This window comes from Chanodichthys erythropterus, chromosome 24, assembly GCF_024489055.1.
Source record: "Chanodichthys erythropterus isolate Z2021 chromosome 24, ASM2448905v1, whole genome shotgun sequence".
Lineage (NCBI taxonomy): Eukaryota > Metazoa > Chordata > Actinopteri > Cypriniformes > Xenocyprididae > Chanodichthys > Chanodichthys erythropterus.
Genome location: NC_090244.1, coordinates 17,568,111 through 17,584,783, shown reverse-complemented (window position 1 = coordinate 17,584,783; position 16,673 = coordinate 17,568,111). Strand labels below are relative to the sequence as shown.

Here is a 16,673-nt window from a genome sequence, read left to right as displayed (position 1 = left end):
TTTAATGTTTATCATTGTATAGGTTAATATGGGATTTAGAAAGTAATTAGTAAAAATAATGCAATACTTTTTAGAGTGAGTAATTAGTACTGTAATCTAATAACTTTGTTGAAGATATAACTAATTACTTTTTAGACTAACTTACCATGCTGATTTTAAGATCTGTGCATAAAGTCTGTAAGTTTATTCTTGTATTTTTACATATACTTTTTCAAGGAATATTTACATATTTTAAAATCTATTTTCCTAATAAATTGCTTTGTATATCATGTAAATGCATTAATATTGCTTAAAGTGCAACACATTTTTTCATTATAAAGTCTTTTTACTAAGCAAATGCATTATGTGGTATCATTCCAATATTTAGTCTCTGTTAGGATGTTGTTGCTAACAAAAATAATAATCCGCTATGGGATCCGATCAGTGATTTGGTGTTTATCGTCATACCTCGGCTCTCATTAGGCCTAATGGTTTTCACGCTGTAGTATATTAACCTTTCAAAAGCCAGAATAGGAATCATCCGCTTTATAAAACATCAATATAGTTATCCGATCTTTACAACACCCCATAAAATCCGTCAAATACCATAATCTCCTTCTATCAATGACGGCGCTGTGCTCCACCCTCTTCCTCAGAAACTCCGCCTAGTGATGGAGAGTCGACTCCAAAAGAGTCGATTCCTCGACTCTCAATAGCCCTTGAGTGGGAGTCGACTCCCAGCACAGGAATCGACTCTCGTTGTCTGTCCGTTATCTAAAATCGCTCACTCGTGAGCAGCGTCACATTCACAGAGTTTATCCTACATGTAGCTTATTTACAATTAAACAACAGCCAATTACGTTGTAATGTGTTCGCTTTTGCACTCCTACGGTGGGAGTCGGGAATCGGAGTCGACACGGAATCGAACACTCCTCCTCATCCCGTGCGCATCCCGTCCGCATTCTGCAAAAGGCACGAGAAAACAGGGACAGACCATTACAAGAAACAGAGGGGGCTCCGTTTATACTTATCACTGATTTTATACACATTAACTCATGTTTAGACACTAAACACACTTTATAGTGATTCAAAATGTATTTATTTGTATAACTAAATAATAAGAGAAGGCTGTACAAATGACGCTAACACCCGGCGCGACCAAATATTATTCCCCCTTTCCCGAAGTGCGCCTTGAACTCTACCGTCCTGCTGCCATGTTGGATTGAAGGATCGTTTTGCTTTGGGAGTTCGGGATGAAAGTTTATATTATGCAGTCTGTCAAAAGTGGAAGAATTAAAGCATAAATAACCCACAGGAGTTAGCGAGTCGCATCTGCATCGCCCGCGCATTGAGGGCAACACTGCATCGGTCTACTTGTAAGCGGAATTCCTAACGGGATGAACCGAGCGCAGGCCATGTTGATCTGTGATTGCACATAAAATAATCTAATACGAGACAAACGCTCGAGTTCATCCGCCTCATCCGTCAACATGAGCGGCCACCCGCCCCAGAGGAGGGTGGCAAATGTGGGCTCTCTGCTTCTGACCCCGCAGGAGAACGACTGTCTCTTCAACTACCTGGGCAGGAAATGCATCGTAAGTTGTGTTTACTCTCACGGCCCATCTGTAGTCCTTTAACCGCAAGTTCAAATGCAAATCATCCTGCTTTTAAAATATCTCGTGATGTGATGCAAACGAAAGGCTGTAAGTTCTGGCAAGGGCAGTTGTCTGTTAACGCGTTTGTGATGTCCATAAGGGCGCATCGGGAATGGGAACATCCTCCTGACTGTCAAGGGTGTGAGACTCTTGTGTTTGAAATTAGATGTATTTATTCGATATTAGTATGATTGAGAGTTTGTATTAATATATCGGATGTGATTTCAGAGTAGAGGCCTTATGCTTGAGTAAAGCAGCACTGTGTTGAAAAACCTAGTGAGCTGCCTACGTAGACAGCATCATAAGTGAATTCTGAGTCAGCTAAATGATGCACGTGCCTATGATGCTCAAATATGCTGTCTATATAGGCAGCTCACTAGTTTTTGAGCTAATGTAGATTACTGTCTTAGATAACCCATAACTCTATCTATTTTTGCTGTGTTCAGTCTCAAGTGGTTATCTATCCCATCATCAGCAACAATTTCTTCATCAAATTTGCGATTAAAGAAGACCTTATTTTGGCCCTGCTAGATCCAGTCTAGTAGAGTCCTTATTAAATTATATCTTTTAGCTTTAAATGATTGAAAGTGACCATATTGTAGTCAAGTTATCTTATGTCCTGCTTGAGGACCCATAGTTTTTCAGTGGTCCCAAGAAGTATTTGTATTAATATAATGTGATGGTTCTATATAGGTCTGTCAGGCGCTTCATATATAAAACCTTTTATGGGTTCCCATCATGGGATCATTTTATGGATTTAGTTTTAATTAATGTTTAATTTTAATATATATATTTTTTAATTAAAGGTGCAATATGTAAGATTTTTGCAGTAAAATATCCAAAAACCACTAGGCCAGTGTTATATATTTTGTTCACTTGAGAACTTACAATATCCCAAATGTTTGCAACTATTTTTAAATCGTGAGAAAATTGCAATTTTAACCAAGGCTCCGGGACCTGTGAGGAGTCGTCTGTCAATTGCGTTATACCCGCATTATCCTTGGTTTCCGGTTTTATTTTGTAGAAAGCATGGAAACACCAAAGACGCTTTAATGTATTACATGCTTTAATTGACAAGAGAACAACTGTTTGGTTATGTTTATAGACAGAAAACTAATTATTGTTATATAGCTCAACGCGTTTAGTCTTATTGTTTAAATCTAATTTTCTTTATTTACAGTGAGTCTCATGCTTTACCACGCCTCAGAGAAAAACACTATTTTGTGAAGTAGCTAACATCGCATAATCAGAAGCAGCTTTATTTTTAGTAACAATGATGCATAATTTTCTCCATCATACAATACGTTTTAAAATTAATTGCATGCCATTTATCAACACAAGCCATCCAGCATTTAATATGATATTCTAAAATCGATCTGTCTTACTGCAGTGTGTAACACTGTCTCACAGCAGCCACCGAGTGAACGCACAGAGTAACGTTATAACATCATTTTCAACACACTCAAATGTATCTAATATGATAAACAGAGCTGTGTTACCTCATACTCATGACCAGAAAAGCGGAAGCAGCACCGGCGACTGTATCATAATTAAAGCTCTGCTGCTTGTGAGGCGTGTGTTGCGCAATCGCTCCAGCTCCTCGTTCAGCTCCCACAATTCTCGGTCCTGCTCTGCTTCATACTACAATAACGTTAATAATCGCATCCATGAACATGATTTCTTCCCGAGTCCTATCCCGATTGTTTCCACCGGCTGTGATGTGAAGACCACATATCCCAAGATTCTGCGCTCAAACTTGCCGTCATCAAGCTACGCCATTTGTTTTGAATAGGTCTCTAGTGACCTCTAGCGGACAGAAAATCTTACAGCAGCTCATAATTTGGGTTTGGTATCATTTTAATTTTAACGATTTTGATTCTGCTTATTGATTCCGATTCCAATGTGGTAAAAAAATTATTTTATTTTCTTGAAGCCTCGTTCAGACTGTCAATCCAAATTATTTGGGTATATCCGATTGAAATCCGATCAGATTTATGATTGTTTGCAAAATAAATATATATGTGTATATATATGTGTGTGTTCTGTGTATAATAATTAGTTATATATAAAATGCATGCAAATACATGTATAAATTTAATAAATATATATGTATAAATAAATATACATATTTATATGTATTTTATATTACATATAAATATAAATATTTTATTTTTTTTCTGAAATATATACATGTTCATGTACTTGTATATAAATAATTATTATACACAGAACACACACATATATTCCGTAAACACAGACTTTTATTTTGCAAACGATTAATTGCGATTAATTGTTGTGCAGCCCTAGTCTAGTCTGTTTTCGATTGATGAAATAATAGAACATTGTAGCGCTCTTCCCATCCAATAAATGGCAATAAGTTTGTGTTTTGTTAGTTTTGATATGAAACAAAGTCTCAGATTTCAAATTCTGTCCATTTTATTATGAAATTCAAAAAATAACCATTTTGGCGCTGTTTAATTAATGTGGCGTGACAGAAGGCTGTAGCCTCCGATCAAGAGAGGCGGTAACGCGAGGCACGCGTGAAGTGATCATCTCCTCCGCTTTACCAGTTACAGCGCAAAATAAACATGAATAAACACCAAAAGCTATGTTGAAAGATACAGTACACCTTATCGGTGTTTCAAACGCAATGTAACGTCACATTTACCTCAGAAAAACATACTCAGGGACTATAACTCGTTAGTCAGCTATAAAACTGAACTCTAGAGAATAGCATTTTGCTAAATATATGCACCATATTACACAATCTTTATCATTTATAATGTTCTTGAATATTTAATGCTTTGAATAAATCTGTCAAGTTTTTATAACAGCCACCATTTAAATAATGTATTTCAAAAAACTAATTGGAGTAGGAATATAAATACATAATTGTAAAGTTGGTATTATAACTTATTATAAAAACTTCCTTAACTTCCACTAATTTAAGTGTTTGTATACAAATCAATCAATTTTAAAGGTCCTGTTTTTCGTGTTTTTTTGAAGCTTTGATCGTGTTTATAGTGTGCAATATAACATGTGTTCATGTTTCGCGTGTAAAAAAAACACAGTATTTTTCACAGTATTCTTCCCGTCCCTGAGAAGGCCAAACAAAGGTGATTGGACTGCGGGATGAAAATAACATTTATTTAACAGAAGTCGCCTACATCGAACGGCCAGTTTGGACTACATCCTTCTACTTCCTCCTTTAATAACGTCACTAAAACAGGTTTTTGACTAACCTCCGCCCACAGGAATACACAAAAAAGGGGGCGTGGTCTTGTTGCGCTCCACGGAGAAGAGCAAGAGTTGGGTTTGTAGAGTGTGTTTGTCGCCATGTCGTCGAACCGCTGTTATTTTCATCCCGCAGTCCAATCACCTTTGTTTGGCCTTCTCTGGGACGGGAAGAATACTGTGAAAAATACTGTGTTTTTTTACACGCGAAACATGAACACATGTTATATTGCACACTATAAACACGATCAAAGCTTCAAAAAACCACGAAAAACGGACCTTTAAAATTGATTGATTTGTATACAAACACTTAAATTAGTGGAAGTTAAGGAAGTTTTTATAATAAGTTTTAATACTAACTTTACAATTATGTAATTATATTCCTACTCCAATTAGTTTTTTTAAATACATTATTTAAATGGTGGCTGTTATAAAAACTTGACAGATTTATTCAAAGCATTAAATATTCAAGAACATTATAAATGATAAAGATTGTGTAATATGGTGCATATATTGCACCATTACACATATATTACGTAAACACCGACTTTTATTTTGCAAACGATTAATCGCGATTAATCGTTGTGCAGCCCTGGACTAGACTAATCGATTCTTGGGATTTAAGAATCGATATCGGTTCGTAAAAATGAGAATCGATTAAAATCAAGAAATCAATATTTTTTTTTTACCCAGCCCTACTACTTTAATCACGATTAATCGTTTGCAAAATAAAAGTCTGTGTTTACGTAATATGTGTGTGTTCTGTGTATAATGTGTATATAGAAGTACATGCACATACATGTATATATTTAAGAAAAATATTTAGATAAAATATTTAGATTTATAATAGGGCTGTCAAATGATTAATCATTATTAATCGCATACAAAATAAAAGTTTGAGTTTGCATAATATATGTGTGAGTAATGTGTGTAAATAATATGTATATATAAATACACACAAATCAATGTATATATTTAAGAGAAATATGTTATTTATGTACAAAAAGTGTATTTATATATAACATAAATTATATAAAAATATAAATAAATACATATACTTTTAAATATTTCTCAAATATATACATGGATGTGTTTGTATTTATATATACATAATAATTACACACAGTACACCCACATATATTAGGCAAACTCAAACTTTTATTTTGTATGCGATTAATCGTGATTAATCATTTGACAGCCCTAATTTATATGTAAAATAAAAAAAAATATATATATATAATATTTCTTAAATGTATACATGTATTTGCATGCATTTATATATACATAATTATTATACACAGAACACACACATATATTATGTAAACACAGACTTTTATTTTGCAAATGATTAATCGCGATTAATGGTTGTGCAGCCCTAGACTAGACTAATCGATTCTTGGGATTTAAGAATCGATATTGGTTCGTAAAAATGAAAATCGATATTTTTTTTTCCCCAGCCCTACTACTTAGATTGCTCAAAGAAAAGGTGATTTTTTTTTTTTTTTTTTTTTTTTTGGCAAATGAAATTCGATTAAAATGGTTTTCAAATTAGAGACTGTGTAATGTACAAATGGAAATAAGCTTGGCAGTGAAACGGGTGTTTCTTTTACGTATTTCGCTTGAAATCTGATTCACAAATATGGCATTCTTTCCCATCAGACCTACTTAAGTTGCTCGTCCATGTCTAGGTGGAAGCGAAGAGTGTCCATAAGCAAGCAGTGTCCGTCTAGGAACGGCAGCCAAGAGCTAGGCCATAAAGTGGGCTTTCACTGGGAATGACTAAATATGAGACGCGTTGTTTGGGGCCAAGATCCAGCAGTCATGGGTTCATTCATCACTGTGTCCCGAACCGGCACCGAAAACCAAGGGCAGAGGGTGGACGGAGTCCAATTTGCACAATAGTGAGAGAGATGGAGAAAAGGGAAAAGATAGGGGTTGGGGGTGGGTTGTGCGTGATCAGCAGTCTTTGAGGACAGGAAGTGAACTGATCTGCCTCCTTTCCATGGAGATTTGAGCTTTAATGAATAGGGCTGCTGAGCCAGTACTGATCCAGAATCAGGTTTCCAAGCAGACCAAACTAAATTCTAACATAAAAACGGTGATCCCTGTGAAAGTGGGGGAAACATGTCTTAAATAAGTATTTGTGTTCTTGGCAAAGACTTTTGCACACAGGAATGCCGTATGGATGGAAAAGCCTGGCAAATATCCATCAGTCCCTCCGTTCAGTGTTTGTTGAGTGCGATTAAACCCAGCCGATCGATCAAACGTATAGGATTACATGAGCGTGTTTGGTCGCTTTGAATGCAAGGAACGTTTGTTGTTTGTCATATGGAAACTCGACTCTTTCTTGAACTTGATGAACTCCGAATACAGTAGTTGTATGTTTAGCGATGTCCTTGAATCACTCAGCCCACCAAGACAGAATGAGTGCTTGAATTCAAATGCTGAATGTGCAGCTTTGGAGCATGAGGAAGCAGTTTTTCATCAGAAGAAATGAAGGGAAGTGTTGTTTCATTGATGTTGCCGTTATTGACGTGGCAGGATCACAATGAGTCGACTGGTTACCCAGCATTCTCTTTTTCTGTCCGTCTCTAAATAAATGGAATTGTACATTTATTAATTGTCGTTAATGAATATCAAGTGTTATCAAGTTCACAATACACTTTGAACACTCATTAATTGACAGGTTACTTTTGATAATTGATTAATTGGAGAAATAATCAGCCGATTAATCGTTTTTAAAAGTCAAAGATTATAAAATGATCAATGTTGACTTTTTGTGGTCTATTATTTTAATAATGAAGTTTTGAAGTAAAATTTCAGTCAATTTGATTACTTTTGAGAACCTTTTTTTTTCATAAATTATGATAAATTGATAATCAATTTCACATTTCAATCAATTAATCCTATTACTTTGAGAAACATGTTCAGTTGATTAACAAATTATAGGTCGTCAAAGTTTATAGTTTGATCAATTTTGCCTTTATAATCTATTCATCTGATTACTTTTGAGAGCCTGTCAATCAGTTTACTATTTCTTAATCCAATCCAATCCAATTAAAGAATTAATTCACTTCAGAATTAAAATTTCCTGATAATTTACTCACCCCCATGTCATCCAAGATGTTCATGTCTTTTTTCAGTCGAAAAGAAATAAAGGTTTTTGAGGAAAACATTCCATGATTTTTCTCCATATAGTGGACTTCAATGGGCACCAACAGGTTGAAGGTCCAAATTACAATTTCAGTGCAGCTTCAAAGGGCTCTACATGATCCCAGATGAGGAATAAGGGTCTTATCTAGCGAAACAATCGGTCATTTTCTAAAAATGTATATACTTTTTAATCACAAATGCTCATCTTGCACTGCTCTGCGATGCGCCACACGTTACGTAATCATGTTGGAAAGGTCACACGTGAGTTGGGCAGAAGTACCGTTCCAGTGTCTACAAAGCAAACGTGCAAAGACCAGTTCAAAGTCAAATGACATTTACATTAAAAAGGTAAAACAAAAATGTTGGATGATTTAAGTTGGAGTTTTTCGCCGCACCACAGTACTTCTCTTCTGCCTACGTCACACGTGACCTTTTCAACGTGATTATGTAATTTGTGGTGCAGTGCAAGACCAGCATTTGTGGTTAAAAAGTATATATTTTTATTTATTTATTTAATTTTTTTTGAAAACGAATGATCGTTTCACTAGACAGGAGCCTTATTTCTCGTCTGGGATCGTGTAGAACGCATTAACCCTTAAATGCATACCTCGGGTCTTTAGTGACCCGGGACCTCATTCACTACCCTCCTCCTCGTTCATGTTTTAAAGTTAGACATCAACCTTCTTGGTATTCCTCAATCAATTCATTATAAAGAATATAACAAGAAAAAAATCATAAAATTATTTAAAAAAAAAAAAAGCCTATTTTTGTATTAATTTTTTATAAAAAATTGTATAGGGTCGCTAACGACACGAGGTGTGTATGAGTGTACATATATTTTTTCTTCACAACAATAATTGAATCTTAGATTACAGAATAAGTGCAATTCACCTTTATTCCACAAGGTGGCAATGTCTGAAACACAATGCTGAAGTGACAACTCATTCAGACAGAAAACGAAATAATAAGAAAAACATGAAATGGCTCAGCGATTTACTGCAGAGCAAGTACTGAACGCAATCAAATATGACTAACTGTTACTGGATGGATCTGGTGAAGCTGTTAGCGATCGAAATATTGATTTTGAAGATGTTGAAAATTACATAGTTTTGAGAATACGTGTGAGATTGTAAATAGGCTCATATTCGTGACCTCAAACATAAAACTAGCCCATTATTTGCTGAATTTACTGGGAAATGAGCTCTGACGAGGACAGTGGTGATGACATAAAACATCTACTCAAACTGAACCCTTTCAAGCTCCAAAAGGTAAGGAAATATGCTTTATTTTATTCTTCTGTAATTGTTACTGTAATATTGGAGGAGTTTTATATTATCACAACAGGTAGAGATCCTTCCGTTTTAGATATAGATCCGGGTCGATAAAGACCCGAATATGTAAAAATGATTGGCGAAACAGTCATGCATTTAAGGGTTAAAGCTGCACTGAAACTGCAATTTGGACCTTCAACCCATTGAAGTCCACTACAAGGAGAAAAATCCTGGAATGTTTTCCTCAAAAACCTTAATTATTTTTGGTCTGAAGAACGAAAGACATGAACATCTTGGATGACATGGGGGTGAGTAAATTATCAGGAATTTTAATTCTGAAGTGAACTAATCCTTTAAATTAATCCAACAGGAAAAATCCCGTTAAATTACTTTAATCCTATTAATTACTTTTAATTTCTGCTTATTTCAGTTAATCGAGCATATTACTTTTGATCATTGATTAATCTGGTTAATGGATCAGAATACTTTTGATAATTGATTATTTATTCATTTATTTGATGTGTTGTTGTAGTTAGTTATTGTTTAATGAAACAACAGCAGCAGGTCCATATTGATCAGAGATTTCATTCAGATGTATTTAGGTTTTGTTCAATGATCTGTGGTGTTGTATGCTTTTATCATCAGAAATGTAGTTCCCATCTGAAGTGTACGTTAAAGTGCAGGACAAGGTTTTTTTTGTTCTCCAGTAATTGCTCAGCATAAGCCTGTATGTGTTACTTGTCCATGGAAAATATTTCATCTTCTGTGAGATCTTGGCTGTCCTCCCCATGACAGTATTGCCAAGATTCTGGCCTATTTTTCCCTTCGGTAAGTTAACCCATGTCCTGAAAAAGGGTGTTTGAAATGCTGCTTTCGGTCATGTGCATGGAACGCAGACACTCTTAGAATAAGAGTCCCTGTGGAGAGAGAATAAAATGCCCCATCAAGTGTGTCTCCAAGTTCTTGACTGTAGTTTCAATTACAGCAGTACTTGATATCTGCAGTGGCCTGTGTTTGCAGCAAACAACATCATGCAGTATTCATACAGATTTCTGCGCTTTTTTTTTTTAGCAGTTTTTGCATGAAATTAATAAAAAATGCCACCCGAACATACGAGAAAATATATACGAGAATAATTTGATGTTTTGCGGAATAGTTTTCCATCATATTTCTATTTGTGTATTTATAAGCATGTTTGTGTTTTAGGGCTTCATATTTGTTTGGTTGTTTTGTTTTAATTGATCACATTAATGAATTAATTAATGAAGAACTGCTTTGTAGAAACATATATTTTTGATAAACTTGTTTTAAAAGTCAATTTTGTTCTCAATTTTGACTTAATTGTAAACAAATAATTTTCATTTATTTATTTTCACCATAAATATAGCCTTTGGATTTTAATATAGTGATAAATAAAAAACAAATAAACAAATGTTATTAATGTTTTAGCATGAATAAAGTCTTTGATTCATTCAGATATAGCAATAAATAAAGAACCAATCAAACTAATAAATAATATATTTAAACAAAACAATGTGAATTTAAAAATATCCAGCCACTTTTCCTTCCCTTCCTTTCCCTTTCTTCATTCCTTCCTCCTTTTATTCCTTCCTTCCTTCCTTCCTTCCTTCCTTCCTTCCTTCCTTCCTTCCTTCCTTCCTTCCTTCCTTCCTTCCTTCCTTCCTTCCTTTTCCTTCCTTCCTTTTCCTTCCCCTTTCTTCATTCCTTCCTCCTTTTATTCCTTTCATTTCCTTCCTTCCTTTTCTTTCCTTCATTCCTTCCTCCTTTCTTTTCCTTTCCTTCCTCTTTTCCTTCTTTCATTTCCTTCCTTCCTCCTCTCCTCCTTCCTTCCTTCTTTCCTTTATTTTCTTTTATTTTCCTTCCTCCCTTCCTTTCCTTCATTCTTTTCTTCATTCCGTCCTCCTTTTTTCCCTTTCATTTCAAAGGAAAGGATGAAGGACTGAAATCAAAGAAAGGATCCTTTCATTTCCTTCCTTCCTTCCTTCCTTCCTTCCTTCCTTCCTTCCTTCCTTCCTTCCTTCCTTCCTTCCTTCCTTCCTTCCTTCCTTCCTTCCTTCCTTCCTTCCTTCCTTCCTTCCTTCCTTCCTCCTTTTATTCCTTTCATTTCCTTCCTTCCTTCCTTCTTTCCTTATTTCCTTCCTTCCTTTCTTTTCCTTCCTCCCTTCCTTTCCCTTTCTTCATTCCTTCCTTCTTTTATTCCTTTCATTTCCTTCCTCTTTTCCTTCTTTCATTTCCTTTCTTCCTCCTCTCCTCCTTCCTTCCTCCTTTCCTTTATTTTCTTTTATTTTCCTTCCTCCCTGGACCCTTCCTTTCCTTTCCTTCATTCTTTTCTTCATTCCGTCCTCCTTTTATTCCTTTCATTTCCTTCCTTCATCATTTCCTTCCTTTCATTTCCTTCGTTCCTTTCTCATTTCCTTAATTTCCTCCTTCCTTCTTTCCTTTTATTTTATTTTATTTTATTTTTTTCCTTCCTCCCTTCCTTTCCTTTCCTTCATTCCTTCCTCCTTTTATTCCTTTCATTTCCTTCCTTCATCATTTCCTTCCTTTCCTTTCCTTCTTCCTTCCTTTCCTCCTTTCCTTTCTTCCTTCCTCCTTCCTTCCTTCCTCCTTCCTTCCTTCCTTCCTTCCTTCCTTCCTTCCTTCCTTCCTTCCTTCCTTCCTTCCTTCCTTCCTTCCTTCCATTCATTTCAAAGGAAAGGATGAAGGACTGAAATGAAAGGAGGATCCTTTCATTTCCTTCCTTCTTCATTTCCTTCCTTTCCTTTCTTCCTTCCTTCCCTCCCTCCCTTGAAAAACTTTAGGATTGGAGAACCTAGGGTGTTTTAAGGATAAGTTGAGAATTTCCATAATATTTCTGTTTATTTATAATAAGTATTCATGTGTGTTAGGACTTCATATTTGTTTGGTTGTTTTGATTGATCAGATTAATTAAAAAAAGTGTCTCAAACGTGTAGTTTTCTTTTTCACAAAGTTCATGGTGGTTCATCTTTTTGCAGACATTGTGCTCAGCAGTGGTCCAGGTGTACGGGGCGGACAGGGGCTCGTCCTGGGTCAAGAGGTGCTGTGGCGTGGCCTGTTTGGTGAAAGACAACCCTCAAAGGTCTTATTTTATCCGTGTCTTTGATATCAAGGTGAGCTCTCGGAGATGATCAAATAAACCGCAAAGATATCAGATCCGTGACATATCAGTTAGTGCATGTGCTCTAACAAGACGTTCCAAGCAAATTGGGCTGGAACCACAGCTCAGTTTGTTGAAGGGATAGTTCACCACCATCTAATGCCATATGTCCTCCTTTCATTTGTGGACCACAATTTAAAAAAAATGTCCGTTAAAACAACACCAAGGTGAGTAAATGATGACTTAATTTTTATTTTAGGGTGAACTATCCCTTTAACCCCCTCGTTTCCCTGCCTTTCATTTCCTCTCTATACTATTTCTGTGTAAAACAAACAAATAAATAGAATTTATATAAAGCCAGTGCAAAAAGTTGAAATTACATCGTTTACATTAGTAACAATATCTTATTTCTAATTTTCTGCAGGATGGAAAAACAAAGTTTGAGCAGGAGCTCTACAATAATTTCGCGATCAATAGTTCGAGATCTTACTTCATTACCTTCGCAGGAGATGTGAGTCCTTTTTCTTAATTTTTCACATTGTTGACCGTTAGCAAGAAAGCAAATAGAGAACTAGCCGGAGATGTTCTGTGGAAAAGTTTGTTTGGCTAGTCGCTTCTTGTTTTTCGTGTAAAACTGCTTTTAGTCTTTATTGGTCATATGGTGTGTTTTGCTCTTTAGTCTTGTCAGATGGGCCTCAACTTTGCCAGTGAAGAGGAAGCCAAACGATTTCGGAGTGCACTCAACGAACTGCTCAACAGACGACAGAGAAAAACCGGTAAATGTGCTGGTTTTAATTTCTTTCTTTTCTTTTGAGGAGAAGATTGTTCACCAAAAATGAAAATTGTCATTATTCACATACTCGTTCTGATGCCATTTCAAATCGAATCCATATGGCTTCATTTTTTTGATTTTGTTTTTGGGTGAACTATCACAGTCTAAAAACTAATAAGCTTTACATTCAATCGAAATCAAAGATTTTGAAGTGCCTAAAACATTTTTCCTTCTCCCCAAATCTGTGTTTTTCATAGTAGTTCACCCATAAATGAGATTTTATAATTATTTACTCATTTTCACGTCGTTATAAAACAAAAGGTAACACTTTATTTTAATGTGTCCTTGTTACACGTTACATGTATTTACTATAGTAATAACCATAAATTAGGCATAATTACATGCAACTAACCCTAAACCTATCCCTAATCCTAAAGTAAGTACATGTACTTAATTAATATTACTCAATATTGATATGTATAATCACACAGTAATATAGGGACACATTAAAATAGTGTAACCAAGCAAAACTGTGGACAGATGTATATTGTTGTATTACTATATTTTTATGAAGAATATAGACTTTGATTCTGATATTGCAATGAATAAAAAAATGAATCTATAAATTTATTTATTTTCACCATAAATTACATCTTTGATTCTGATATAGCAATAAAGAAACGGATGAATAAACAAATTTTATATTTTTTTAACCACGAATATAGCCTTTGATGCTGATATAGCAATAAATGAAAAAAATAATTTTGTATTTATTTATTTTTACCATAAATATATAATTTGATGCTGATATAGCAATAAATAAAAAAATAATACACACATACTAATGTTTTACCATGAGTAAAGTCTTTGATTTTGATATATCAACAAATAAAGGAACAAACAATAAACAATTTATTTATTTATTTATTTATTTATTTATTTATTTATTTATTTATTTATTTATTTTTTTACCATGAATATAGCCTTTGATTCTTTCTTTGCAATAAATAAAAAACAAAAAATAATTTATTATTTATTTTTACAATTAATATAGCCTTTGATTCAAATATAGTGATAAAAAAACAAAAACAAATAAACCGATACTAATGTTTTACCATGAATAAAGTCTTTGATTCTGATATAGCAACAAATTTGATATATTGTATTTCCATGAATATAACAATAACTAATAAAACAAACAAATAACAAAAAACGTATTTGGTATATCCAGCCATACTTTTCCACTCTTTTCAATATAATGAAAGTGCATGAGAACCAGAGCTGTCAGGTTTAAAATGACAAAAAAATAAGTGTTTCATATGAATTGTGCACTATATTAAAAATGAGTGAAATCATACAGTATTTTGTGTGAGGAAAAGACTAAAATATACATCAGTATTAGTATAAATCTGAACATCCATTCCAGCTCCTCTTGGCATGTTCATGAGAGAAATGAATCGTCATTTGTGAATTGGACCTTCTATTGAGTCTGTTTTGTCCTATGAATTGGTTGATCCGCTTGACTGTTCCCGAATTATTTGGTTTTTGGATTCAACTCAACTGACTCGGGATTCGGTTTTAGCTTTTAACAGCTTACTGGAGGGAAGATTATCAGTGAATACCGACTTAAATTTCAGTCAGTTCATCACACAAAGCTCTGCTGTAACTTCTGAACTCTTGAAATATAACACACAACTCATATGGACTATTTTATGGTACTTTAATGGTGGGTTTTAGAAAGTTCTAGTCATCATTCATTATTCAAAATGTCTCTTTTTGTGTTCAACGGATGAGTTTTCATTTTTGGTGAACTTTTCCTTTAACAAGCTCATTTATGGCTTAATTTCATGTTAACTTGTTGTTTCCTGTTGCTCATTTGCAGTTCTGTTTATCGCTCCCCATCTTTCCTCCTGTTCTTCTCAGTCTGTAGTTGTAATCTGTGTTGTAGTCGTAGCAAGTGTGCCGGTATCCTCTCCGTAGGGTTTGTCATAAAACCTTCACAGTGGGCCTTTTCTCCTCATGTCCCTCTTGTAAAAGCAGCAGGCTCTCTCTTTACTTCCTGGCTGGGTTCCAGTACTTCCTGCTCTGTTTTGCATGCTGGGCTTTGAAGTTTAGGCCTCTCTCTGCACTAACTGATTTTTAAAGAGGCCCTGGTGCCTTAAACGCCTCTTATGTCTGCCTTGTCTGCCCTCTCTTTACGTTTAATGTGGTTGAATTGCAAACAAGCTTGTTGGATCACAGTTTGATTTCATTCACATACAGTGAATCATTCAGTTATTTTCTGGTTATTAAAGGTGAAGTGTAGAAATTGTTGCTATTAGCGGCACCAAAAGGAATTTTCAAAATATATTTAAAAACAAAATTTTTTTTTTTTTTGGGAAAACATTGTACATATTTGAATATATTATAGTAAATAATTTTGCGAGAGAGCGATTTATTTATTCATGCTAGGGCTGGGCTATATATATATATATATATATATATATATATATATATATATATATATATATATATATATATATATATATATATATATATATATATATATATATATAGAGCATGCGATTGTCACGCGCATTTCGTCAGTAAAGCCGGTTCCCTGATTACCGCTAAATCGGCATCACCTGCTTTCAAACAGAGCGGCATTTAATAGACAGAGCCGTAGTTCACTGACAAGCTACGCAATATCGTGTTCATAATCGAAGGCGATTCATCTGCGATATGAACGTGATATTGCGTGGCTTATCAGTGATCTACGGCTCTGTCTATTAAATGGCGCTCCATTTGAAAGCAGGTGATGCCGATTTAGCGGTAATCAGGGAACCGGCTTTACTGACGAAATGTGCGTGACAATCGCATGCGATATATCGCCCAGCCCTAATTCATACATGCGTATAGGTACATTACCATTCAAAATTATTTTTTGAATAAAAATAAATGTATCCTTTTTTTTCAACAAGGATGCAATAAATTGATCAAAAGTGGCAGAAATCTTTTGTAACATTATTGTTTTTTTTTGTTTGTTTTTTTTGTTTTTTTTTCTCAAATAAATGTTGTTCTTTTGAATTTTGTTCATCAAAGAATCCTGGATTAAATGTATCAATGGTTTCCACAAAAATATAAAGCAGCACAACTGTTTTCAACATTGATGATAATAAGAAGAAATTTTTCCTTGAGCAGCAAATCAGCATATTAGAATGATTTCTGAAGGATCATGTGACGGAATGATGCATTACAGGAATAAATTACATTTTTAAATATATTTTAAAAATGTTATTTAAAAAAAAAAAAAATCAAATAAATGCAGCCTTGATTGAACGTAACAATTTATTTTCAAAAACATTATCTTAAAAGGCTCAAATCTTATAAAGGCCAAAAATTTGAATGATACTGTGTAATATTTATTTATATTTTATTTAATTAAAGGTGCAATATGTAAGAATTTTTCAGAAAAATATCCAAAAACCACT

General features: G+C 34.4%; 1 protein-coding gene across 4 annotated transcripts in view; it reads left to right on the top strand.

The window, feature by feature from the left end:
• The first annotated feature begins 1,166 nt into the window (after positions 1-1,166).
• The window catches only part of wasla (WASP like actin nucleation promoting factor a), a 42,246-nt gene continuing 26,739 nt past the window's right edge, over positions 1,167-16,673 (top strand). For 2 of the 4 annotated variants that reach the window (XM_067379768.1, XM_067379766.1), the window contains exons 1-4: positions 1,167-1,574; positions 12,310-12,444; positions 12,856-12,942; positions 13,111-13,207. In XM_067379768.1, coding sequence (XP_067235869.1) covers positions 1,470-1,574; positions 12,310-12,444; positions 12,856-12,942; positions 13,111-13,207 — 424 coding nt within the window. In that variant the 5' untranslated portion in view covers positions 1,167-1,469. The other 2 variants (XM_067379767.1, XM_067379769.1) reach the window with 2 other exon arrangements.